This window comes from Oxyura jamaicensis, chromosome 3, assembly GCF_011077185.1.
Source record: "Oxyura jamaicensis isolate SHBP4307 breed ruddy duck chromosome 3, BPBGC_Ojam_1.0, whole genome shotgun sequence".
NCBI lineage: Eukaryota > Metazoa > Chordata > Aves > Anseriformes > Anatidae > Oxyura > Oxyura jamaicensis.
The window spans coordinates 15,049,546-15,075,318 of NC_048895.1; the positions used below are offsets into that span (position 1 = coordinate 15,049,546).

General features: G+C 39.6%; 1 protein-coding gene across 3 annotated transcripts in view; it reads right to left on the reverse strand.

Moving 5' to 3' along the window:
- WDPCP (WD repeat containing planar cell polarity effector) overlaps positions 1–25,773 on the reverse strand; it is a 148,151-nt gene that overhangs the window by 21,280 nt on the left and 101,098 nt on the right. For 2 of the 3 annotated variants that reach the window (XM_035322065.1, XM_035322064.1), the window contains exons 15-16: positions 23,544–23,607; positions 17,674–17,776 (exon numbers count right to left, since the gene is read on the reverse strand). In XM_035322065.1, coding sequence (XP_035177956.1) covers positions 17,674–17,776; positions 23,544–23,607 — 167 coding nt within the window. Of the gene's footprint in view, positions 1–8,619; positions 9,059–17,673; positions 17,777–23,543; positions 23,608–25,773 lie in introns of those variants that run through there. The other variant, XM_035322066.1, reaches the window with a different exon arrangement.

Sequence of the window (25,773 nt, forward strand, 5' to 3'; positions counted from 1 at the left end):
TTCCTTTCCTTTCCTTTCCTTTCCTTTCCTTTCCTTTCCTTTCCTTTCCTTTCCTTTCCTTTCCTTTCCTTTCTTCTTCTTCTTATGCAGCAGTAGAGATGAACAAGTTTGGATCACAGGAAGACCTTCAGTAAAAAGGCACGCTTAGTCCAATGACTGTCCTTCCCTTCTGCTAAGAGTGAGGTAGATGACACCAGATGACACAAAATGACATATGTTGTTATGCCAGACCTTCTCCGGCTGCCAGGCGTTTCCTCCCCAACAAGAGAAACACAGGAACAGAATAAATCCTGTGCGTTGACTCAGGGGAACCAGAAAGATTTGGGGGTAAGCAACACCATCATCCCTGGGAGGATGCTCCAGGCATGCTTAAGCTGGGGAGCAGGAACAACTTTCATGGGATGTCTCTGGGGTGCTCCTGCAAAGAAACCAGGACAAAGCCCCTGCTGCTACTGGCAACTCCTGTGCATGGGGTGGGACGCACTGAAATCTCTAAAATCTCTACCATTTGTGCTTTTTGGTGCTATTAAAAAGCAAGAACATTTTCAGGAATTATTTCATACTGTCAGGTAAACCAGAAATAACGTCAGGTAAAGACAGAGAGCTGTGTCGTCTTTGACAAAGACAACCTGCCTCTCACCTGGCATCGGCACTCCCTCTTTGGAAAAAGGACGAGCTGAAACCAAAATTGGTTGTTGACGAATCTGTGACTGTGCCACTGCCTTAAAAAGCAGCAGCGTGAGACATGAGCCAGGCTTCAGAATATGCTGGCTGAATGATCCATTGAGGAAAGAAATTATTTTCTTTCTCGTGTTATTCAGAATAATCATTCCCTACCTGTAAATCCACTTAATTTAGAAGAGCAAAGTGGCTTTTATTTTGGAATAAGTGCATCCACAGGCAAAGTTCTTTCAAAACAGCTAATCTGGTCATTGCCCTATGTAAACAAAGCCTTATAAAATGATGGGGATGGTGAAGAACTCGTGAGGGTATGGCCCTGGACTTCTTACTCAATTTGCAAGCACTTACGTAGACCTATCTTCCTCAGGGCTAATACAGTGATCAACAGAGCTTACAGGAAGCCAGCTCCAATTCAAACAACACTGGCAAATTGTTGAAGAAGAAATGGGCTTTTCACAGCTGTCTCCTGCTTGAGTTGGTCCTCACCTTTAAATACCATGGTCAAGTGGTAGTCTAGGACTCAGCTGATCTCCGAAGTGCTGACTGCCCACAAGGTTCGATCTAAGGCTGGAGATGAAGAGCAACCTCTTCTAGGACAAGCGAGTGACTCGTCAAGGGTAACTTCACCTTGCTTGCACCTCGTTTCTTGGCTTTGGCTGCGGTAGCAACGTCTGGCAGATTGCAAAGAGGGCCTTAAATATGAAGGTAGAAAATGATCCGAGATCTTTGCAGCATGGTTTGTTGCCTTGTGCAACACACGCCGGTCTGTTTTGCTTCCCAAGACTTTTCTGCGGCTGGCGTGCTCGTGGGAAGCAAGGGCCCCTCTCAGGCTGGAAATCTGGGCTGAGGCTGCTCTGACTGCATACGTGGTGGCTCAGCGCGTCTGTCCACACAGCGTGGCGGCAGCGAGAGCTATGTGGGAGATGCAAAGTGACCTAGATCGGCACCCCTAATTCCTGCAGCTGTGCTAGTTGCTCCGTCCTGTGCAAGTGTGATGTGAACCAAATACCAGTCACGTTAGGGACTGACCTTGTTTTCTTGGAGAATCCTGCGTAAAAATGGATATAACAACACTCTTGACACTTACCTCACAGGATGTTGTGAAGCTTAATTAAATGTGCGCAAAAGCATTTTGAGATCCTTAGATGAAAGGTGTTTTTATAAATGCAAATTATAATAATTACTGCTAGTAACCACCACCAACTACTGAAACAATTAATTCAGGTTGCCACAGGCCATCACAACAATGTGTGCAAAGAGGCATCAGCCATTTAATGACATATACGTTGCGTGAGAACTAAAAGCCTTAAAAATGCCGTAAACAAAGAGGAAAAAGCTAGTTACTCAGGGCTTGCTCCCATGGTGCAGCCAGGGGAGGTTTCCTCTGCCACTTCCATCACCCCTGTGTCTGCACTGCGGCGCCTTCCTCAGGGGAAGAGCCCACTTTAATGATTACATCAATGGGGATAAACTCAAGACCTGATGATTTTTACAGTTAATATCGTAAGGAAAGTGCAAATGAGAGCAAATATCTTGGCTGACAAAAATCAGGATAACTCTTTTTTTTTTTTTTTTTTTTTTTTTTTTTTTTTTTGTGAATTCTCCCACTCCCTCCCAGCCCTGCCCGCTTATAGCATCACAGAATAGACTTTGGCTAGGGGGTATTATCCAGCTGACTTTCCAAGGGCGAAAACAAAAGCTAAGCAATCAAGATGTGTCTGGCCAAATAGTTGAAGGCCCAGTGCACACATTTAGCTGACAACTGACTGAAATCTGAACCATTTTGCTCAGCCTTTCTTGTTGCTTCAAAACTGATTTGGGTTTAAATAGCTAAAACCTACAGGTGTTTAAATTCTCTCCCTTGTCAGCAGAACAGCCTCATCAGACATGGTCTGAGGATGTGGTCAGACTGGAAGAGATATCCAAAGACCCCACAGTCGAGTCCCAAAGAGCAGGCTAGCCCACCTGTGCCCCTCAGGCTTATTTCAGTGCTCTCCTTTAAAGACTAAAATTCAGAAGAGTGGTAGTTACTAAGCATCCAACTTACCAAAGTAATTAGGCTAAATGCATTGCAGTTAGAAATTTAAGCAATGCACCAAATTTAATTTGAGAATTCATGGTCATAAGACTGAAACCTTTAACATTTAACCTAGCAGCAAATTAAATCAGCTTTCTGATCAAGTGAAAAATTCTATGCCATTGAAGTTTGGAAGTGCAAAGCTCACACTTATTAAAGGCAGTTTTTCTTTTAAGGAAGAAAAAGTTGGGACCAGTTAGTTCCCTAACAGAAATAACAGGAAAAAAATGGGAATATAATCTATAAACAAAACAATAATTAATCAGTAGTGCTTTCTGGCTTCTGGCAGACAAATGTACTTGTAGTCAGTGGGTCTCATGGAAAAAATGTCATTTATGCTGGAAGGCTGTATAGGCTAAGCTTACTCCAATATCAACATGCATAGTGCCATGTACCATGTACCAAAATCAAAAATGCTTACATGTTTTTTCAGTCCATTCAAAAATAACGACTTTCTATAAAACTTCTTGTGCCTTAAGAATAAGGATATCAAGCTTTGAATTTCTTGGATAAGTTTCCATATAACAAAGGCCAGGTTTTTATGGGTCTGCATGTTAGTGCACAGAAAATCAGCAGCACTGGTGCAATGTACACAAAACTTGCTACGCTTTTGGTACTAACGTGTTATTTAAAACCTACCTGGTACAAAAATGTATTGTGATGTGCACATATGCAAGTTGTGTGTTTGCACACACATGCATATATATATATATATGTACACAATATACACGCTGACATCCTGTTGCTCAGCTCTTAATTACACTTATACGGTGCTCTGTTCAATGTCTCTTGGCTAAATCCTACAATATGAGATAAAACTTGGATGCATTTTCTAAAAGTACCTTAAGGCACTGGGACATAAAAGAAGTTGGGGTATTAGAGCACGCCTTGTTTTAACCATCTCTGGAGCGCCCTGATTGACACTTGACAATTTACAAGAAAGGTGTGGCTAATCAAGCCACTGAAGCAGATATAAGGGCAGGTCCTCCCTGATAGGCATTTATGGGCTGTCACTCACCCGCCCAGGGCTTCGCTGCATGGGCTTGCTGATAACCACCAGCACATTCCCTGGTTTGGGTGCCCAAAGGCCTTAAAAGCCAAGGTGACCGCATCGGCACCTGAAATCCCACACTAACGAGTGGACGTTTTCCTTCCCGAGCCTTGCTGTTAGAAAAGAGAACCACTTACAAGGAAAACGCAAAGCTTTGGAAAGGGGACTCACTGTGCTTTGTATGGCCTTTGGATGGGGAAATATGTCCTTGCAGAGAGAGCAGGTTTTCATTCCCAGCCTCTTCCTTCCACTCCCTGGGAAGATCTTCCTCTGCCTGGTGTCCCTCAACTATAAGCTGGCATAAATACCAGGGTGGTTTGTGTTTTGTTTAAAAAAAAAAAACCTCATGGAAGTAGTTTACATGACGCACTGCCTTCTGCAAATGCGGCTGCTCTCTCCCTGCCTATTTAAATAACCTCCGTCAGCAGGAGCAGCGGCTGGGAAGCTCAGAGCCCCGGATGGAGCTGTGGGCAGCTCCTGGCCTTGCTTCTGCTTCTGAAGGCAACTGGGAGGAAGGTGGGTGGGAAGTGAAGCAAAGAGCCCATACCTGATGCTGAGAAAAAAAAAAAATCACCGAGAAAAAAATCCCCATGGCCCTACAGGCTCCCCCAGCCCTGTTTCATCCCCTGTCTTGCTCCTCTTCTCATTGAAGTGCACAAGAGGAGCTTGGAGATAAGATTGTGTCTCAGACAGATACTCACCTTTTTAGAGAAATAATATATATATATATTTTTATGAGAAGGTAATTAACCTAGAACACATTCTCTGATACCTGTTGAATACAGCGTTGCTTGTCAGCCACTCCTTTCATCACTTAAAGTGCGTTTTGTATCCACGAAAAGCAATTAAGGTTCAACAGGGAAAGTTTGCCCTTACAAAGCATCTTTCCACATTCCTGCATTACCAGAGCGAGCTTTTCCTTTCCTTACATGCCACCACCAGCCCTTCTCACGCAGACATGCATCACCCAGAGGTGTTTGATATCTGCCAGGCTCTGGCTATATCCTTGCAGTCCTCCCTTACAGCCCAGTTCTGCTCCCTCTGCCTCACCCTGCTTTAGGGTGCAAAATCCTCCTCCCACCTAACATTTTGTGGGACAATTTCAGGTTGGTTTGGACTACAGGTGGGGACTCAGCCCACTGCAGGGAGAAGGGATCAGTCAGAGGGAAAGCACCACCACCATCCTTTCTGATCTACTAAGAGAAGCTTGAAGCTGTGTGAACTGCTGGCCCAGCTGACATTTCCACCTGCCCCCTTCGTACCACAAACAAGACAAACCTGGTCTTAAACCACACGTAAAAATAAGGAGCTCTGAAACTATTATTTCTGAACTTTAATTTGGAAATCAAAACAGATGTGTAGGACAGCAGGAACTTTCAAGCCCACAGCAATACTGATAAAAAAAAAAAAAAAAAAAAAGTTTTAATAACTTTTAAGACCATTAAGACCAACTTTTACCATTTAAGATTTACCAACAGGGAAAGAGAGGGAAGGTGCAGATAAACTGGAGTACAGGAGATGGCTTTCTAGGCAAGCTGTGTAGCATAAGGAGTGGGAGATCATCATTGTGACAACTTTTACTACGAAAATGGCCCGGGATTGCTTCACAATTTTATGTTAGCAGGTGGCTGAAGCCATTTAACCTGGCATCTTCTAATACCTGTAATTATCTATTAGAAGGACAAGGTCAGATTGCCATATGAGGCTCTTTGTTCCCCATCCCCAAATCGAAGTGGGGCAGGGGGGACAACATTTGGAAAGTCTTTGCCCTCGTGCAGAGAACCACAGATAAGCAACTCAGGGAAATATAACAAAGATGGTATCCCCAGGACCCTGCTCTGGCCGGGATTACGCCGCGCTGTGCAGCAGACTCTCAGCACTAGCCGCTCCTGTCTCGTGCAGTTTTTGGAGAACTGCAAGTAGCTAAAAGAAAAACTCAGATGTTTATCATAGCAGCATGGTGCCGCTCAAGATTTAATCTACCAACACAAAGCAAACAAACAAACAAACAAACAAACTCAAGCGATGCTCACAATCTCTTCTATCTCAAAGGAGGAAAGAGCAAGGTGAAGCTGCATCCAAAGGATTTTCTTGCACAACAGATTCCCTCATCCTTGGGAAAGCCAAGTTGATTTAGCCTGACCTAAATCTGATCCAAGCCAATGGTGGAGATATCTCCAGTTCCAAAAGTTAGGAGGAAAAATGTTATCCTACAAGTACTTGAGGTATTCTCAACACTAGAGACAATAGGAGAATATTTTTGAAATTAATTTTCTTCTGAAAATACTTTTTTTACTCCACTAACTTTCAAAACTCCCATATAAACAAAAATTGCTTGCTCTCTTTGTCATCTCATTTCGGAAAGTGCTTGAAACTTGGTTTACAAACAATTGCAAATTCCCCAACATATATCATGTTTTTACTAATTACTAAGCATACCACTGATACACTTTAATAATGTATTATTTAATGTGCAAAAAGGTTTTATATATATATATTCTTCTGAATGAGTGGAACTCCTAGTTATTTTTCTAATACAGTATTTTAGCCAACTTGTGCAGGACCCATCTATAACCATCAACACTGGCACACATCAGCTTACAGGAATAATTTAACAGCAAAGCCACTGACCTCCTACAGACTGCAAATTACTAATAGTATCGACTGTCTCTTTTTCCCCAAAATTGGGTGTTGGGTCAGTGTGTGCAGAAGCTCTCCTGGTTTTGTAAATATTACACCTCTCTGACAACTGCAGCACTGGGAGCCTGAGACGCTGGATGAAATGCAAGCAGGCTTATCTGTTTGTAAAAACCTTCAATCAGATGGTGGGAAAACCTGAAATAAAATGTTTCTGGCTTTCTTCTCCCTTCCCCTTCCTCTCGGTTGCATGTTGCATTTTCCCTGATTTTAGAAGTTTCGGATGGGGTGGCGTGCCTGCGCCCTGCAACAGCCTTTCTGCATCATGGTTGTTGTCACACTGACACCTAATGGCAGCTAGGAACTAGAGTATTATGGTTCATTTCCCAGGGGCGTGTTCTATGCCCTGCTGAAAAAAATCCTTCAATTTATAGAAAAGAAATGAGCTTAGAAAATGGACTTACGCTGGCTGTGCGGTTATCCTCTGGGAGGGCACTGCTGGAAAGAAGATGCTGGAGGAGAAAAACCAGGGGACATGGTGCCGAATTCGCAGGATAAAGAGCGAGGGGCTGTGGGGGATGCTGCAGGAAGGATGGGGTGCACCCGTGAGCACACATCACAGGGGGCTCATGGAGTCCCCAAAGGGAAACAAGAGCACCAAAGGCTAAGATGAGCTGGCCAAAGTCACCCTGAAAGTTGGTGGTGGTCATAAAGGACTACCTTCATCCTGTCGCTGACCTGCTGGGTTGTTTCCGACCCCAACAAGCAAGCAGCAAAGCTCCCCCACACACAAGGGGATCGGTTGAGGCAGTGTAGCTGACAATAATAATAAAGCTCATCCTTCCAGGAGTTTTGGAGGAAATCAGGAGTTTTTCAGGAATGCTTTCCAGTTAAAATTTTGTTTATTCCAGTGCTCACAGTGGGAGTGCCGTGGACCTCATTCTTCCCTGACGTGCCTAAAAGGCAAGGGCAGCACAGTTGGCAGGACCACCGGGGCTTTTTTTGCTGCAGTAGACTATGGCCACACGGGCTCCATGTCCAGGGCTGTGAGCTAGGCACCTCACCATTTGGAGGCAAAAAGCAAGGGCCTAAGGTAAGCCCTTTGTGGATGTTCTGCTTTGGCCACCATGTGTCCTATGTAGTAAAAATAAATAATTTATTTGTACCCATAATCTTCCACCTGGTTATTAAAACTTTGTATTGTTTAGGCAGAGGTGTGGTGAAATTTAGCAAAGAACTGGAAGCAATGATTCAAGAGAAATTTAGAAGGGTCCCAAACCCTTCCTTTCACATGGCGCAGGCAGAGGGTGAGCACTTGTCAGGCTCCTGATGGTGCGTGAGCAGCAATGCTTCCAGGTAGTGTAAGGGGAAACCACGAGGTCTTTCTGCAAGGTCTTGGGATGGCCCTGAAATCTGCTCTTCACCCCAAGCACTTCAGGCATCTACAGCAGAAGATTTTCAGCAGTCAGAACATCAGCAAAGGAGATGCCTCCATTCAGCAGAGGCATGTGAATAATCACAGTATGATGTAGCAGAAGGCAGAATACCTCAAGCAAAAAGTATAAGGTAGCAGTTTAAAATGGACAAGAGGAGGGGGGCTGTGGTCTCCCCGAAGGGCAGGAGAGAAGCAAGGACATGGGGAGCCCGAGCGCCCCAGGGAGGTGGTCACTGCAGCCTGGCTCTTGGCTGGGAGGGCAGGAGGCAGAAATCAAGTGGCTATTGCATCTTTGCTTAATCATAAAGATGAAAAGGTGGGACACTGGTTGTGTACCTGCAGTAAATAACTAATTATTATGATCACCTTACATGCTTAAGCTATTATTAACAGTATCTTTTCATCTTATTATAATATTTTGCCATTTCATCATACCAATAATGCAGAGATAACCAATGTTGCCTCATGATCTGTTTTTAAGACTAAATTTTACAGTTTGAAATCTAGCACAATTCAGGACCTCTTGGTGCCATGAATGCTGTGAAGAATGTTATTGAAGGGCAGATAGTATGCATGCATGAGTTCAGGAGTTGCAGCAGTCCCACAGCACTGAGATCTGAAGAAGTTTCAGTGCAGACTAACCAACAGGAAGAGTATTTAAGGAAAATATATTTAAAATAGCTGAAAATAAATGCATTTGATGAGGTATATTGAGGAAAAAAAGTAATTTATTCTAAATGCACTCACTGCTTTTTATTAAGTACTGCTCAGCAGTTTTCCATCATTTTTTTTCTCTAAGAACCTATTTTGTTTCTTCTTCTGGGCAACTTTGGTGCTTTAGAAAGTGCAAGATGGACAACAGTGATGGGTGCAAAGCTTACCCTTGGACCCAGCTGAGCATTTTATGTATAGCTTTCAACAGCGATATCCAGAGCAGAATGCCAGCAGCCCCAAGACATGCTTTTATCAGGTCACTTGGTTTTGATGGGCTGAAAGCATTCAACAAGAGCTGAGAGCAGGTCATCAAACAACTTTGCTTTTGATGCGGGAGTGTTTTGGGGATGAACTGTTAAGCAGTCTCTTGTGCGGGAGTCTTTGGAGGAAAACATCTCCAACCTCTGATTTTGCCATCGGCAATTCCACAGCATCCCCATATAAGAAAGAGCCTGTGGTGTGGCTGGGAATGTAGTGGAAGAGGATGTAATAAATAAGAAGTCCTTCAATGCTTTTGCTTCTTTGTTTGATTGGAAAACAGATGTGCAAAGTGTCTCATATTTACAAGAGTTGGTCTTTCCAAAAGCATATCTACAGCCCTCTCCTGGTGTTTAACTATGCTATATCTGATCTCTGCTTCTTAAACTCACCTGCACGGGGAATGTTTGCTGGTAATTATTTGGTAGACCATTATAAAAAGACTTAATGTTGAGATATTAAAACCTAACATCAAGTTGACACCTTGCATCAGCCCACCATTATACCTCTTTTCCAATTTCTCCGCTGTCATGCCACCGATGTGATGAATTGCAGCCTGTCACATCACGTTACGTTACACAGAACAAACAGGACAAAACACATACCAACTGCCATGCAAATATGTGTTTGCCAACTCTTTTCGGTGCGTGGAAATGCAACCGGCAAGTTCCCTATTGGAAAACTAGAGGCTTGAGGATGGCTCTAGGGTGTGTGAGACAAACATGCCTCTGACACACCATGAATATACAGATACTCTGCTCTCAGCCAGCTACAGCAATTATGAAAGCACCTCCAGCTGTGATAATTTCTTCTTCTTTCCAAAAAAAAAAAAAAAGCAGCAGAGGATTCTGCAGCTGCTGATGTCATGAAGCAAAATATAAATACGTATTAATCAATCTAGCATTTGTGTTCAGATTTGGAGCTATTTTTATGACCGGACACATTTTGGCTGCATATGTGTAAATATAACACCCACTTATGTACACACACGTGCATACTATGAGATGTGTGAATATACATTATGTGGCTTTTAACTGCAGTCTTTCAGCCTACATGTGGGCCTTTTGAAGCTAATGGGAGATTTACCAGGGGCTTTTTCACAGAGCTGTAGGCAAGACAGGAATCCAAAACATATGAATATTATACTATAATGATACAGTGTAAATCATCTAGTTTGACCTACGGTGAATTACAGGTCATTAAATTTCATCTAGGTATCCTACACTGAGCCAGAAAAACTTGTGTTTGACTAATGCATAAATTGTATTTGGTTAAAACCTATTTCCCAGAAAGGTATTCATTTAGTCTCCATGCAAAGACACCTTCCATGCATCAATTCCTTTGATAGCTTGTTTCAACAGTTACTTTAACTACCTGTGCTTTTTATTTAAATTGACTTCAGCCTAGGAGTCAGCACTGAGAACTCAAACTCCTAATACCCCAAATGTCCTTTTTCCGTTCTTTGTAGCCAGCAAGAAAAAACAGGGGGTCAATCCTGTAAAAGGCTTTCCTCAGGTGTGACAAAAGTTACTGACATGTAGAAATGTTTGCCAGCAATCATCTGTTTTAACCATATTGACATAATTTCAATATGCTTTTCCAAAGCTTGAGCCTTTTCAAATGTGGTTACCATAAATAAGTAGCCTAATTCTACTCTTGGTATTCTACAGCTTGTCTGAACAACTCATCATAATAGCTGATGCCCAAATACTTGGCATTTAGCTAATGTTAAGAAAGCAGTAGGAAAATAAATAGCATTAATAAAATGATCCCCCCCATGCATCACATTTCACTTCAAAGTTTTCAAAATCACTTCCTAAACTGTTTGATAATCCTAGTTTATTGAGGATTATATTTTGGGGAGTGGCACATACAAATTTCTCCAACTGCTCACACTTGTGAGGGTGATGACTAGTGCCTGCAGAACTTACAGAAACATAAAGTGTTTTTTTTTTTTTGTTTGTTTGTTTTTTAAATTTTATTTTCATGTATATGGTCATGCACACAGACAGAGCTTCATGGAGTGTGTTTGTTGAGTGGAGGGCAACACTCCATAGTGTCAGAGCTGGGAAGTAAAGAACATTGAATTCTGACTGGAATGGTAAAGAGTGTAACCCTGGTAGGCAAAATGTAGCTATCCATACAGAAATTTTGGCTGGATACAAGCATTAATGCCATGGTTTTTTTTTTTAATGTATCTTCTAATGACTTTAGACTTTTCACTTGTAATGCGTCTCTATACATACAATCTATTTCTATGCTTATTTTGAAGTAGATAACTATGGAAATATACTTTTAAAATTCCTATCTATACAATAAATTACTGCTTGAGTATTCACTTGTCTTTACTGCAATTCCATGCCGTGGGCATCCCTTCAAGATCTTTTAAGTTGAACCATTCTTTGTCATGTAACATCCTCACTCAAGGAATATCTCTGTGAATTGTTTTCACTTCTGTAAGTTATTTCTTGATAGGTTGCCATGGAAAATAAGTTGTTTACTTGGTAATTAGTGTCATCTACTCTTTGTTGTTTATGTGCACCAACTTTGCTGGAGGGATAAGCTAGAAATGATCTGTGATGAGAGATGTACCTTGCAATAACCTTATTGTAAGTACAATAAATACAGATCAGACACAGACAACTCCTTTCAATTTCTAGGATTTGGAAATAGTGTATTTTTTTTTGTTTATAAAAGAGTCACAGTATGTGGCTATAAACAAAAAAATTAATGCCCTAAAACTGTCTCTTTCAGTTACTGATTTTTCTTTTTCTTTTTTTTTTCTTTTTTTTTCTTTTTTTTTTCTATTCAACACATCATTTAAAATGAAGGCAAAATCTTGTTAATCTATGAGGCCTTGTTAAGATTTTTTTTCATGTTAAATGGGGCATAATTTTACTGTTGACAGATATTACAAATATAGGAATCATTAAAATTAAAATACTAAGGAGAATATTGTCTTCATTTCAGACATATAATGGTGTGTTTTAAATCAGGTTCTGCAGTGGGCATGGATATGTCATGATAAAGGAGGGAAAAAAAAAGGAATGCCACGATTATTCTAAAGCTTGACATAAAACCATAAATCTCTTTCAAGTGAAGATACACAGATCTTTGTGTAGACCTCTGCAGCTAAGCAAACCAGCTAGCCTTTGATGTAGTTATAATTATTAGGGGCTGAGGATTATGTCTTTAGGCAAAGCTGTCTAGCAATGGGAAGGTATAGATCAAAACTGACATCATGACACAAGCAAGCAAAGGGGTGAGATGAGGTGGAGCCAAAAATAGTTTGGCATTACTGTAGACCTTATGTAAAACAAACAACTCTACTTCTCGAAAAGAACACAAGGAGGGGAACAACCAGTGCCTCTCAAAATATTAAAAGCCTCACTAGTAGTTTGAAAATTAAAAAATATAGTTAACAAAAAGAAAATAAAGAAGATTCAGCAGATCCACTTAGATAAACAGGAACACATTGTCACCCCCCAGTGAGGCTGGTATGCCAAGCTGTGAGTTCAGAACCACCAATGCAACAGGCTTGTGTGCTGTGAGTACTGGGTGCCACCAGCTCCTCTTGAAACCAGGGGACACAAATAGTTCCTACATCAAGTAGAGCATCCTTCCAGGCTCTATGTCATTGTTTTTGCAGAGGACAGCAGTTCTGGTAATGCCAGAGTTTGTTACTTGCTAAAAACCCCATCCAAAGCCTACTGAAGATGGTGGAAAGCTTTTCACTGTTTTTAGTGAGTTCTGTATCAAGTGCTCTGTGTGGTTTGATACGTGCAGGAGAACGTACACATGAACACAGTTTAATCATTTAAAATTACTACGGTTCTTAAAAGACTCTCATTTTCTGTGGTATAAAATTCAGAAAGTGCTTGTGGTGAAACTCATTTCTTGCCATAGGTTTATTGCTGATTACACGTAAAAGGAACGTTTCATTAAAAACATTTTTCTGCTACTCTGGAGAAAAAGTCATATTACTAGAAAACTAAAAGCAAAGGATTTGCTTCAACTTCAACTGAAAATCTAAATAAATAAGCAGAAGATCTAATGCTGAAACTGAAGGGAGCAGAGCTCCAGAAAACTGTAGCAAACAGGTGTTTCCCAAGTCTTCCCAGATCACACATTTCATCTATATATGGGATAATACCTTTTAAACATGTCATAAAAATATTATGCAGTGAAATAAAGATCATGCCATAAAATAAAAGGCTAGTATTCTTAGTTTACTTGAAATCTGATAGCAAGAGAAAGAAGCGTGTGTCAAGGAAGAGTACGAAATTAAGAAGGTTTTGTCATCAGTGTCAGAAAGGGTATATGAGGGTAAGGAAGAACTCTATTGCTTGATAAATTGAAGGAGTCATTACGGACCAGAAGAGGAACAACTACTACCAACAAGGCTAATGCAGGGACAGGGAAGGTTACAAAAACAGGGGGGGGACAATTCTAAATGTTTTGAAATGCAAGTGGGTTCAGGTGGACTATTGGGAGTAGGTGGAGGCCTGAGTAAAATACAAGCAACTTGGAGGTAGCAGAACATATGTGAGGCCAGACTAGTGTTTCAGACATACTGTGTGAGAAGGCAAAATGCTGTGGCATGTGTAATTATGAACAATCAGAAAGAATGTGTAAGCCATTCAGTGTAAAATACTGTCAGAGAACAGAGAAGAAATTAACATTCTCTGCTTAAGGTTCAACCTGGTGACATTCCTTGCCGGTAAGGTGAAACCTTTAGGGCCCCAATATTTTGAAAGTCATTTTATGAACTGTGTGGGAAATTAGACCTCAGTCTTTGTGAGAACTGATAAGATACCCTATCTCTCTTGCAAGTATTATGGAGTATTTCCAGAAGCATTTTAAAATTCTATTTTAAGTGGAAAAACCTCAAGCACTTTCACGAGACCTTACTGAACCACCAAAATGTTTGTCAGTCTCATCTAGCCTTTCAGAACAATGCTATTATCTCAACATCAGTGTTTTTATTACGATACCTCTGTTAGAAATGTTGCCTAAACATTAGTGTTACTAATATTCTGAATTTAATTCTAAGTAGAAATACAGAGCTTCCCAATTTGCTTTTGAACTATGCAGCAGTTATCTGTCTTGTCACAACATGAATCCCTTTTGGGTAAAAGCTATTGATTTGAAGGTTAAAATCATCTTCCTAGGCCCTAATGTAATTTGTTGGAAGTTGGCCTTGGGAAACTTTCTGACACAGACTACATATGCTCTTCATTGGATATTCATTGAGCAATGATGTCTGAAAGGCTGAGTTCTTCACCTCCCTGATCATTATTAGTTTTGGCATTTCTTAACAGGCTGTGCCATGTCAGTTCTTTGCAACTCAAGTTTTACATTAGCAACCTACAGTTTATAGCACCAAGATGATGCACTATGCTAACATGGACAACATTATACGCGGTTACTTCTGGAGCAAACATGCAAGGCTACACCCATGAACAGAATCCATTAGTAAGCCCGCAAATATTGTCAATATGGCAGAAAGTCCTCTCTGTTTTAATACAGTGAAATGAGGTGCACAGAATACAGCTTAGGCAGGGCTAAATGAGAACTCCCTGACCTCATTAAGGAACTCGTAGGTCTACTACAGAAATAATTCAACGGGAAAGCTTTGGCAGAAGTAACAACAAGTGTGGCCACTGGTCTGCCGATCAAATGGGAGTGGGGAAAGAGGAGACTGCTTTTGTATTCTCAGAGATGTACGATACCACTACCCCAATATTCTCATGCCTCAAGATGCATTTTCACAGGCTGACAAACATAAAATCGTATGAGAACAATTTTCTTTAGCAGATTTTAATCAGTTGAACAAAATATCTGTTTCTCCCATAAACATAGGCAGGGAATAGCAGCGAGCTCACTTGACACTTAATCTTGCTCAGCAATATTCTCAAAAAAACTACTATGCTCTGAAGGTCTATAGTAGTTTTTATCAATGCACACAGTTGTTATTCACTTTGATGGTGACTTCTTGGAAACAGTGCCTAGCAAACCATGATCAAGCATGGAACTGAGAAGAGCTAAAATTCAGAAAATTTTGAAATAATAAATCTATTCTTAGCTTTATCTTGACACAAATCTTGATTTAATATATGTGGGGAATCCACCAGTGATTACAGAACTCTGGATGACATCTATAAATTTAAGTTGAAATTATATTGCCGTTCTACATTATTTGGAGGAATTTGAAACTTTTCCAAAAGTCTGAGTTCAAAATATATTATGTTTGAAGTAAGCCCTGTACACAGAAATATTCTGACAAATTAGATATATCTGAGGCAAGATGGAGCACTCTCAGCAGCTTGGGAATTGGCCAGGAGCACTGACTCATGTTATTTTCAACTAGCAGTGAGCTGAGTTTTGGGGATGGGCTAGCTTAGGAAATATCTCCAGATGTGGATGTAGGTTCACATTTGTACTGTTTAGGACATAGGAACCAGATATTCCCTAAGGCAGTGTTCACTACAACTGGGACCCAACAGTACTGATTGTACCTTGTAGTCTCATTTGCTTACATTGCTCCCTTCTTGTAGGAGCCTGAAGTGGGCATTCAAGGAGTTCTGGGGTTGTTCTAGGAAGTGTGACCATTGGCAAATTGACTGGAAGAAAGCAGGGGCTAGATGATGAGGACTTGGCTTAGGAGATGGTTAGGGGACAAAGACTTGTTTGAAAGTGCATTTTAAAGCTTCTGGCACTGGCATGATTTTTGTTCCCTTTCTCAAAATGTTAGATAAATGCAATAATTTACATTTAAAGCACTCTCTAGTTGTTAGTTCTCTTTGTTTTCATTGGGTTCATAAAATCCATGCTCTGTGACATTTTTTGCTAACAATAGTTTCTGAAATTAAAAAAATAATAATAAATCAAAAAGAAAGGACCTTGGGATAAAGTGTAATAAAACAAAACCCGTGGCTGAGATTTTCAAGTGTTTAAGGTGAGATCTGATCTGCAATGAAACAAACTCATGGGAGACTCCTATGTTTGTTTTCATATAAAATGAATTGGATGCAAATTCATTACTGTTTATAGACTGAATCTCACTGACAGTTTGTCCCAGGGGCATTGAATTTACTAAGTATTTTAAATCATCCTGATAGTCAATTATTCAGCAAATGAGAACACTTTAAAGACTTTATCATATTAAATGACTTTAATAATTTATGCTTATGGGGCATTCCAAAGGTAACCATAGGACTGCTCTGAAGGAGGGGAAGACTGTGTGCCTGCACATTTGTAACAGAGCTGCAGTAACACATCTATTACCTCTGATAGGCTAGTAAGGCACTTGGAATCAACTCAGGTTTCTTCCCTATCCCCCTCTTTGTGTCTGTAACACTGTGCAAGGCTCTCAGTAAGCTTGAAAATAGCCTAGCTTCAGAAATCTAGTAATAGTGTGCAAGGAATTAAAGAAGACACAGTTTGAGGCTTAATTTTTCTGGATTAAGGCAGATTTTCAAGACTAATAAATTAAGAGAATAGATAATGATCAGCGACAACTCTTCAGTATCTTAGTTATATTAGGTGCAGAGGACAACTCTCTACAAATAAGAGAAGAGAAAGCAAGGGAGATGCAATTGTACACTTTAAAGAGCACCTGGTAACAGATGACCTAAACAAATGTCATTTTTGGCAATTCTAGTGGTCAAAGAGCTTGCTCAAAGGCACAGCTGTGGTGCAAAAAATGCTGGAAGAGACTTAGGTTTGAAAATGAAAGATCTGAAGAAAAGCATTCAGGACAGGCACTGCTTGATTTCTGTTCTGCTGGGGAGGGAAGAAGGTGATACTGTACTACATAACCTTGAAAGCCAGGGATTTCTATCTACATATATAGAAGCAGCCACATAAACTCACACATCACATCTCTGCATTTCCACATATTTGAATGGCTTTTGATTTTACTCTCTGGGTGAACTCTTGGATGTACCGGTCTAAATTTTTGGTCCTAAAAGAATCCTATGTTATTCAAAATCTCAAAGATTTTCTGACTCCTTCTGAGTTCCAGTCATATTCTGCTTTTGTAGTATGGGGCAAGGACAGAAATCCAGTGATTTTTTTCTAATATTCTAAGATGTATCAGCATAAGCAAAACCAGCACTTGCTGCTTAGTTTGTGTTATAGGCTTGAAGAATCAGAACAATCTACATATTTGTACACATCTCTTCATGACAATTCAAAGCAAACAGAAGGAGAAAATGAATGAGTTGTAAGTTCCCCTGTCTGAAAAGTTGTTTGTGTTTGAGCTGTTAGTCGAATCCCACAATTTTTGCATCAATACACCTTATGGAACTGCAAGAATCCCACTGAGTGCAAAGCAGTTACTTTAAAGCCAGGGTCTGAGCTTATGTTATTTACGTCAGTAAAAGTTTCCTCCAAATGCTTCCAATGTAATCATGATGTTACTCCAGTTATTGTGACTATATACATGAGCAAATAGGTAAATGAGATTGCCATACCTGGCCTTTAAAATCAGCATTAACAAAGATTTTCCAGTTCAGTTCCTTATCTGAGGGGAATCTGAGTTCAGTTTGCACAGCCTGAACTTTTATAAAGAGCCATAGTATGCTAATCTTTTTTTGTTCTGTAGCTATTGCATTGACACAATCCTCACGTGGTTACTGAAAGGCAAAGCTGTCATTTTTATAAGCTTCCCTCTTCAGTTACGTATAAAAATACCATCTCGCTTTCAAAGAAAACAATACAATTGAACCAATAACCCCCAACAAATATAACACAGTGTTGTACAGGACAAGTATTGATTGAAACAAAAAGGGCTTTTTAGATACCATTAATTCTTACCAATTCCAGTAGTTATTGATTCTGCATCAATGTCATTAGCCTTTTTCTTTGCCACTTCAGCTAGTGCCAATTCACCCTTATCTAGTGCAAGGTAATGGATGTCCTTTGGAAATAAAAGAAAAATAAGAGATTAATCTAAAATGAATCTCATAGGTGTAACAAAAGAGAATTTGAAAGAAAGCGGTTCTTTTATTATTTAGATCACAAACACAGATGGAACCGATGAACCTAGCATTACGTTTTAATTCTCTCCCAATGCCCATTTATTATCTTACTTGTGCTGTTAATACAGCATTTCTCGTTAACAATGAATAAAGCACCGACCAATCACACGCCGATAAAAGTGAAGCTGTTGACTCAGCATATGAATGAAACCAATCTGTATGCTTTAAAGGAAATTTTGGTTGGCACAAAAAGAATTAAAAGAAGGTTGCTAGAAGGAGGGTCTTAGTAGCCAAAACTAAAATACTGGAACTCTTCTGACTCACAGCCCCCAGGTGAAGTTTAATGCTTCCACCTAGCACATGAGTTTTGTGGTAAAGCTATTTGAGAGGACTAATTTTTGTTCAGAGGTTGTCATGATACCCTTAGTGTCCTTTGAGTAAGATGCGGTTGTCCTTGTGCTGATATTGGCCGTAATACGAACAATGATGCTTTCTCAAAGGTTTTAACCTCAACACAGGTGACATGATTCCTGAGTCACTCTTGGGTCTCCTGGCCACAAATACACAAGGGGCTTTCCAAAAATGTTGTTGTCTAGCATTAATAGTTGCCAATACTCTGGATCTAATCCTTAATCTAGGGATAAAAATCAGAGGGCTGCAGCAGGGTTTATCATTACATGCTGAACTGCAAGTCTCTTTATTGTGTGTTAACCTTTGAGGTGAAAATCACCTGTATTACATGCAGTACAATTTGCAGGAGAACATTTTCCTGCTGATAAATTACAATCTCACTGCCCTTGGGTTTTGGTCCTTTGAAATGTGAAGTAAAAAGTTTCATCCATTCATCCCGTTAATGAAGACATAATTAAACCCCTTTTCCTTTGGCATCACAGCCACAGACTGTGAACTGGGATAGATGAAGTAAGAAGGACAACCAAGAACATCTGACAGTTTTTTTTTCCCCCACTTCTTGGTTGAAGATGGCAATCAGTATCCAAAGATTTCAGTTATTCCTGGCCATTGTTCTGCACACTATCCACATGCAGGAATTTAAAGGGAAAAGAAGTACTTGCTGGAAACATTGACCCCTACATACCATAAAAGCAAGTAAATTCTCACTAATGCAGAAGATTTCAAGTGAAACTGTCCTTCTCAGTGTGAGTTTACTGACACTTTTATCAACATGAGGAAAACTCTTGGAGAAAAAAGTGACCTTAGTCTAGAAGGAGAAGACAGACAGAAAAATGAGAGTAATAGTGGCAGAGAGCAGAAAAAGATGCAACCTGCATTCTCCCCTCATTTAATTAAATAATAATAATAATTAAAAAAAAAAAAAAGAATATTAGGGAAACTGAGACTGATTACACAGGGAAACATAGCACTGACTTGCAGGATCAGGATCCTCACAGTCCAAAGCAGACGGCAACATTTTCTAATTACAAACACAGGTGTGACTTAAAAAATGTGCAAGTGTCTTGAGGCAAAGTAATGACTTACGAACTTGTTGCGAACTCTGTACTTCCTCTCTTTGTAGGTCTAACATGGCTGTCAGAGAAAAGGGCCTGAGTAGCAAGGTATGATTTCTATGAAGATTAAACAGTAGATATTGTCAGCTTATTTAGATAACAATAGAAAACCTAAGGGCTCTCCAACAAGTCTGAGCCTACAAAGATTTGAATGTATAGGCAGATTATGTTCACCTATTTAAAATGTATTCTGACGATGATTAATGTCTTTCTTTTTGTAGTTTAAACTAAGAGAGGTATTGCATATTTCAATGCAATTTTAAATAATAAACTTGGGGAGGTGATGGAAACAATTGCAGAAAATGACAAAGTGCTTTCAGTGAAGAAGATGTGCACACCTTGTGTTTCAAAACATCTGATACTTTCAGATCTTGGTTTTGGCTATGTCTCTGTTTTGAAGATGTTACATATCTATCAGTAACTAGTGGGGACTTTCAAGAAACAGAGATATAGCAGTCAGTGGCTTTCTGTGTGGTTCCTCAAGTTTCTGCCATAAAGAATTAAAAAAAAAGAAAAAAAGAAAAAAAAAAGACTTTAAATGAGCTTTAGGAGGAAAAATATATATATATTTAAATAAAAACTACTAGTTAGACAATTTTGGATCAAATTTAGATGGTCCTCACTCAAATTAGCCAGCAAAATGGAATTTTATAAGAATTTATAACTCTCTGAGTAGGATACAACCAGAAGATAAATAAAAGTAAAGGAAAAACACTACATTACAGGGTGACTTAAAGAATAACATGAAAATGTAAAGAATTAAATTAGCTGAATATTTGTTAAATATTTTTTCACACACTTATCTAAGAATTTATCAGGTCAAATATCATGTCACTCTCAAAAACAATGGTGATAATAAACACAATTTTCAGCTGCTTATCAGGAGTTTGCTGAAAGGCTGTATTTTATCATTTAACAGTTTGATTACTTTTTGGACTACTTCCTTTTTACCCTCATCTTTGTGACTCACAGAGCTGGCCCTAGGTGAACAGAAGTCATTTGAAACATCGATGTGCATTTGTCTATAGGATATTTCTGGGCAAAATTCCAACATTTCTTCGAAACACGCACTTTCCTCATCAGTGTATCACCCAAGATCTGACACTTTTATTAAAGTGTCTTTTCCTTGCATTTTTGCTACCTTTGGTACGTGGGATGGCCTTTTGAATTTTCAGCAGCTGAGAGCTGGAGCATACTACAAAAGGATTTAAAGCTAACAACCTTTCTACTGCTTGATCTTTTCTGTCACAGATTGGATCAGTCACTGTCCAATAAATGTAGCTGTTGTTCATGATATTATGTCCTTTTCAGTTTTATTTTTTTATTGAACTTTGTAGGAGATGATAATAATTGAGGGACTTAGATGTGACGTGAGGGCAAAGCTTATGGGGAGACACAGCAGTGCCCGTGTGTCTTGTTATGGCATCATACCAGTGACGCTATAGCTATAGGAGTAACTTTTAAGCCTTTTTTTGTTTCTTTTTCATTTTTATGAAATAAATTAGGCCTTCTTTGCATTCTCAAAACAAGTATCAGGAAGGCTGCAGAGCTCTATTCTGTAAAAACAACTTTGGCTCGGGATAATTTCTCCAAGATACAGGACATTTCCTTAGATTCAAAGTGTGGTTCCTCCTGCTCTTCTCTATCCTTTCTTTGTTTTTGATCCTTCTCTGTTTCCCTTTACTATTTTTTTTTTTCTCATTTCCCTTATGTCATCAGGTATCTTCCTTAGTCTACTATTTCTTCTTGAAATCCCATTAAATTAACTGGGAATAAGGTGGTGTCACTCCTAGTGCCAGCTGAGGTTTTATAAACGGATTTGGTTGGTGTGTAAAATGACAGTACAAATAATTGACCTATATATTAGTTATTCGTACTCCCCATAATTATAAATACTTTAAATATAGGTAAAGTCAAGTTGTATGTTATTAATTGCATTTTGACCTATATAAACAATATATACAAATTATTCAGTGTTAAGCAGAAATGAAGGATGCACAAACCTTGCTTAGCAATAGTATTATTATTCTAGTACCTAGAAGGACTATAAGTTTTTAGGGAGCAGGTTACTTAATTTTTACACTGTATTTAGTGCAATAAAGGCCAATTCCCTGGAAATTACTGTGGCACAAATAAATACTTTTTACGAGCTCTGCACCTTTAAAATTCTTGAGTCCTGTACTTAGTAGTCCTGCAGCAGTGCTTTTGTTAGTTAATTGTAAAGTTTGTTCATTAGCACCTCACTTAGATGATGAATTAGCAAAAGGAGACATTTCCCCAGAGGAGGGAGAGAGTGGACAGAGGATTTGAAGAGGAAGGCATGTGTGCTGCTTGTTGCATAAATTGCAGGAAACTATGAGGAATCTCAAAGGTAATTCAAGGAAAACAAGGAGAACGTGGAACTGGTTTTCATCTCCCAGTAATGTAAGTCAGGAGGAACTAAATGGGCATTTATATTTATGTTTGTTTAAGAGCATTGGTGAGATGGGATGGGAGAGGAGGTGCTGAGAGGAGAAAGGGAAAATGAAGAAGAGTTGGAAAGGATGGAGCCAATTTCTCTGTTAGCCTTGAGCCTCCTCTAGAAGAAAGATGGAGAAACTTTTTGTTCAGAGGAGGACACATTACCACTTTGGAGCCATGTGTTGGCAGGCCCCCTCCCACACTAGTAGCTTTGTACCCACCTCCTGACCCAATGCTGGTGTTCCCCACCTTGGGACAGAGGTGTTCTCTCAGTGCTGGCATCAGTAGAGGAAAGAGAAAAAGATCATACAGAAAATGCTCTCAGCTCATATAAGAGAGGGCCCTTGAGATGGCTGGCCAAATGCTGGGTCATTTGTTCTGCCAGAATGGCTGTCATTACTCCGGGAGGATTTATTATCTGAAGAGTGGGAGAGCCCCCCGACAAAAAGATGTATCCTGCTGCAGACAGCTTACAGCCTGAAATTTATAAATGGCTGCAGTGCTCACCTTGATTGGGTATAAAATTTGCATTGAAAAAGTTACATCTAATAAAAACGAAATAAAAAGAGAAAAGGAAAAGGCTGAGCTAAAAGGATGAAAAATCAAGGAGAGTAAATGTAAAACATGTAATGAATTTCCTAAAAGTCTGACATTTCCATCACTTTTGTTTGATGCATACTTAGAAAAGTTTATCGCAGTATTCACATCTTTCTAATTAGATGGAACAAGCCAGATGATTAGAGCCGTGAAAAAAACATCAAAAGGTTCACACAACTTTTTATATAATTAGAAGGGAATTTTCATAACCCATAAAAGCAGGATTTAATTGTGTAATTTAACATACAATTTAAATATCAAGATCAAACTAGCAGGGCAAGTGACTTAATGGGATAAATGATATTAACATCTAGTGTCAAAGCTTAATTTAAACAACAGAATGTCTTCATTATGCAAAAGAGTCAAGCAAACGAATCGTTCAAAGGGCCTTTTTTTAAACAAGCCCCTTTTCTATTGTTTCTTTGAAAACAATGAAATCAGCTGTGGAGCAGCAACATGCTGAGAGACTAGGAAAGCAAGATTGGCTTTGTCCATCTGACCTCACTGTGACATTGTGGTGCAAGATCCTATAAAACAAGAGCCTCCTGCAGAGCTCACACAGAGGACCTTTTAAGAGCTGGTTAATTTTACTTTTGTAGCTAATTAAATGGGAGGGGGCAGAGAGTGCATGAAATGTAAAAACCCTTGGGTTGATGCTGCTGAGCTTTGTTGTTTTAAAAGTACCTGTAGAAGCGTTCATAATTTGTCACTTTTCACAAAACCCTAAGAGACAAACTAAGAGCATTCAGGATCCCCAGGATATGGCCAGCTCTTGTGTCCTGGACTCAGCAGTTGTACTTCTTAAAGGAATGGATTAGAAACGTATAAGCTTATTAGAGTGAAAGATGACATTCACCCACATCAGGACAGATGAAGAAGGTGAAAGTTCAGAAACATATACATTAATTCCTCAAAAATAAAGAGTAGCCTTTAGGCCATGCTACAGAAAATGTCAAGGACTCTAAAAATACTCAGTTCCCATTGACAAATTTTATGATGGCAAGGGGCAAACCAGGTAAAATAATTCTGTCTTCAGTATGTGTCTAAGACTGCAAATGACACAGATCCTTTTAAATGTGCACAAAAATTGAAATCTAACATCCTGACAACAGAAAGGACTCACCATAAACAGGTCCCGAGCACCTATGTCAACAGCTAGCAGAAATGCTTTCTCAAATCTCTGATACCTGCAAGAAAAATAAATATGTCACTTGCTGAGGGCAATGCAAGAGCTGCATCAGAGTTTGTTAACGGACAGAGGAAGTTCTTCAGTTCTCATCAACAGTGATGCCAAAGCTTTACTGGGGAAAATCAATATACGCACACTGGGGTTGCAGAATGATAAGGTACCACAGTGACTGCCATTAACCCTCTTCATCAGTATCTCCTGGAGATGCAGTAGAGTAGGAATGGAGCAGTGTGAACATATAACTTCCCCTTTGCTATTAACCCAGGAGGGTTTTATCATGTCATACTGAGACACATCAAATTATTTATCGCATCATTTTGGTGGGTTGAAGGCTCACTGAACAACAGCTCCTTCCATTTGTAATGACATAGACTGCCACCTTCTTCCTACCCAGGGACCACTCATTATCTCCTGGTAATTAGAGCACATGCCTATGTGGGATGGAGATACTGTCGAAGGCTGTATATATCCTCTTGCATGCAATCTTCAGAATATCTTCTGAAGCAGGAGAAAAAAAGCCACCCATCAGGAGCTTTCTGAGAATGTATACATCATTGCACTGGGCCAACATCTCTATTATACTTGAGGTACATAACCACTCTATGACAACCATTTGATACTGGGAGAAAGTGATTCTACTTGTACACATTTTCTTCTACTGCATGTTTTAAATGGTTTAAAAATACCCACAAAAATGGATTTGGTGAGATTTGTTTTGGATCTGGGAAAAAACACAACACCCTTGTCTTATTTCAGTTGTGAAGCAAATGATTGATTCTATGTAGAATGATTTCTCTACTTTCCTGTTACTGGTAAAGTTTTCCCTTTTCTCCTGCTCAGTTTCATAAATAAGTCAGCTGTAGACACCTGAAGTCTGGAAAGGAGACGGCTCCTTTACCCCAATGGGGAAAAAGCAGCATTGTAATTTCTCAGTGTTAGCAAGTGTTATTGTCAGACAGCACCATACGGATGCCAGTGCTTACACAGTTCTGCACCTTGCAGATACCTTAGGAAATGCTGTAGCTCTTCCTAAGGCCAGTGTGAATGCAGAGGAGACACGGGAATCCTCCTTCCCCTTGGTAGGTGAATGAGTTTCGTATGATGTACCATACTGTGATTCCCATTTCTGCCCAAAGCTTAAGCAGTTTTCTGCCTTCTCTTGCTACCATGGCCATATTGCTCTCTTCTCTTCCACCACACGTTTGGAAGGATCCAGCAGGTCATCAGACAGAGCCGTTGAGGACTCTTCCTCAAGGAACAGCATTTGTGACAAGAAGGCCTAATATGTTAGCTTAAGTTGAAAAGGAAATGCACTTTCCAGGTGAGGTTCCTAAGACCTGGAGTGGGGAGTCCTTTCCTCCCTAAAGCTAATCTCCCTGCTGTGTTTTCCAAGCTAATTTGCAGCCCTCCTCACAGAACCTGTTTAAGGGAGGGGAAGAGATGAAGTAAGGTTAACCTCTTGATCGCTGAGGAACGACCAGAGCCCCGTTGTTTTATCGTGTACATCTATGTCTCTGAAGCTTTTCAACATGCTTTCTGCGAAGGATTTTCCATTAAAATGCATTGTGTTGCAATGCTGCTTCTGAAGCTTTGCTTTAATTAAGACAAATAAGTACACGTTAAAATATGTGTATCTTGAATAGCTATCATGTTTATCTTCTTCTGGCACATTTTTCTTCTCAATTATGGATTAAATATACATTCTTAGTACTTAGAGGTGAAATTGGAAACCAAACAGAAAGAGATGAACAGACATTATGAGAGCTAAAAAAAAATCTGCATCACGATTTGTTTTTTCCAAAGTTAGAACTATGCATACAGACTGAATGATATTTGCTTTAGCAAAGCAAAAATGATTGTAACCAAAAAACTGTGAAGTAACTTCTTCTTTTGATTGTCCTGCAGAATGGAATCATGGACAAAAAACTGTCACTTCTTTGCTGTTTCACAAAGGTTTCATCTTTTTTTTTTCCTTTAATCGACACATATACTTTTGTCTCATTATGGCCCCTATTCATAAAACCATGAAGTTGGCTCGTTATTTTCAGAGCTACATTGAAGGTGACAAAGAAAAAAATACTACCCAAGAAATGCTCTTCACTAACCAACACAGCTGCAAATAGCAATCCCAGATACCTCATAAATTATTCCATATAATCCATAT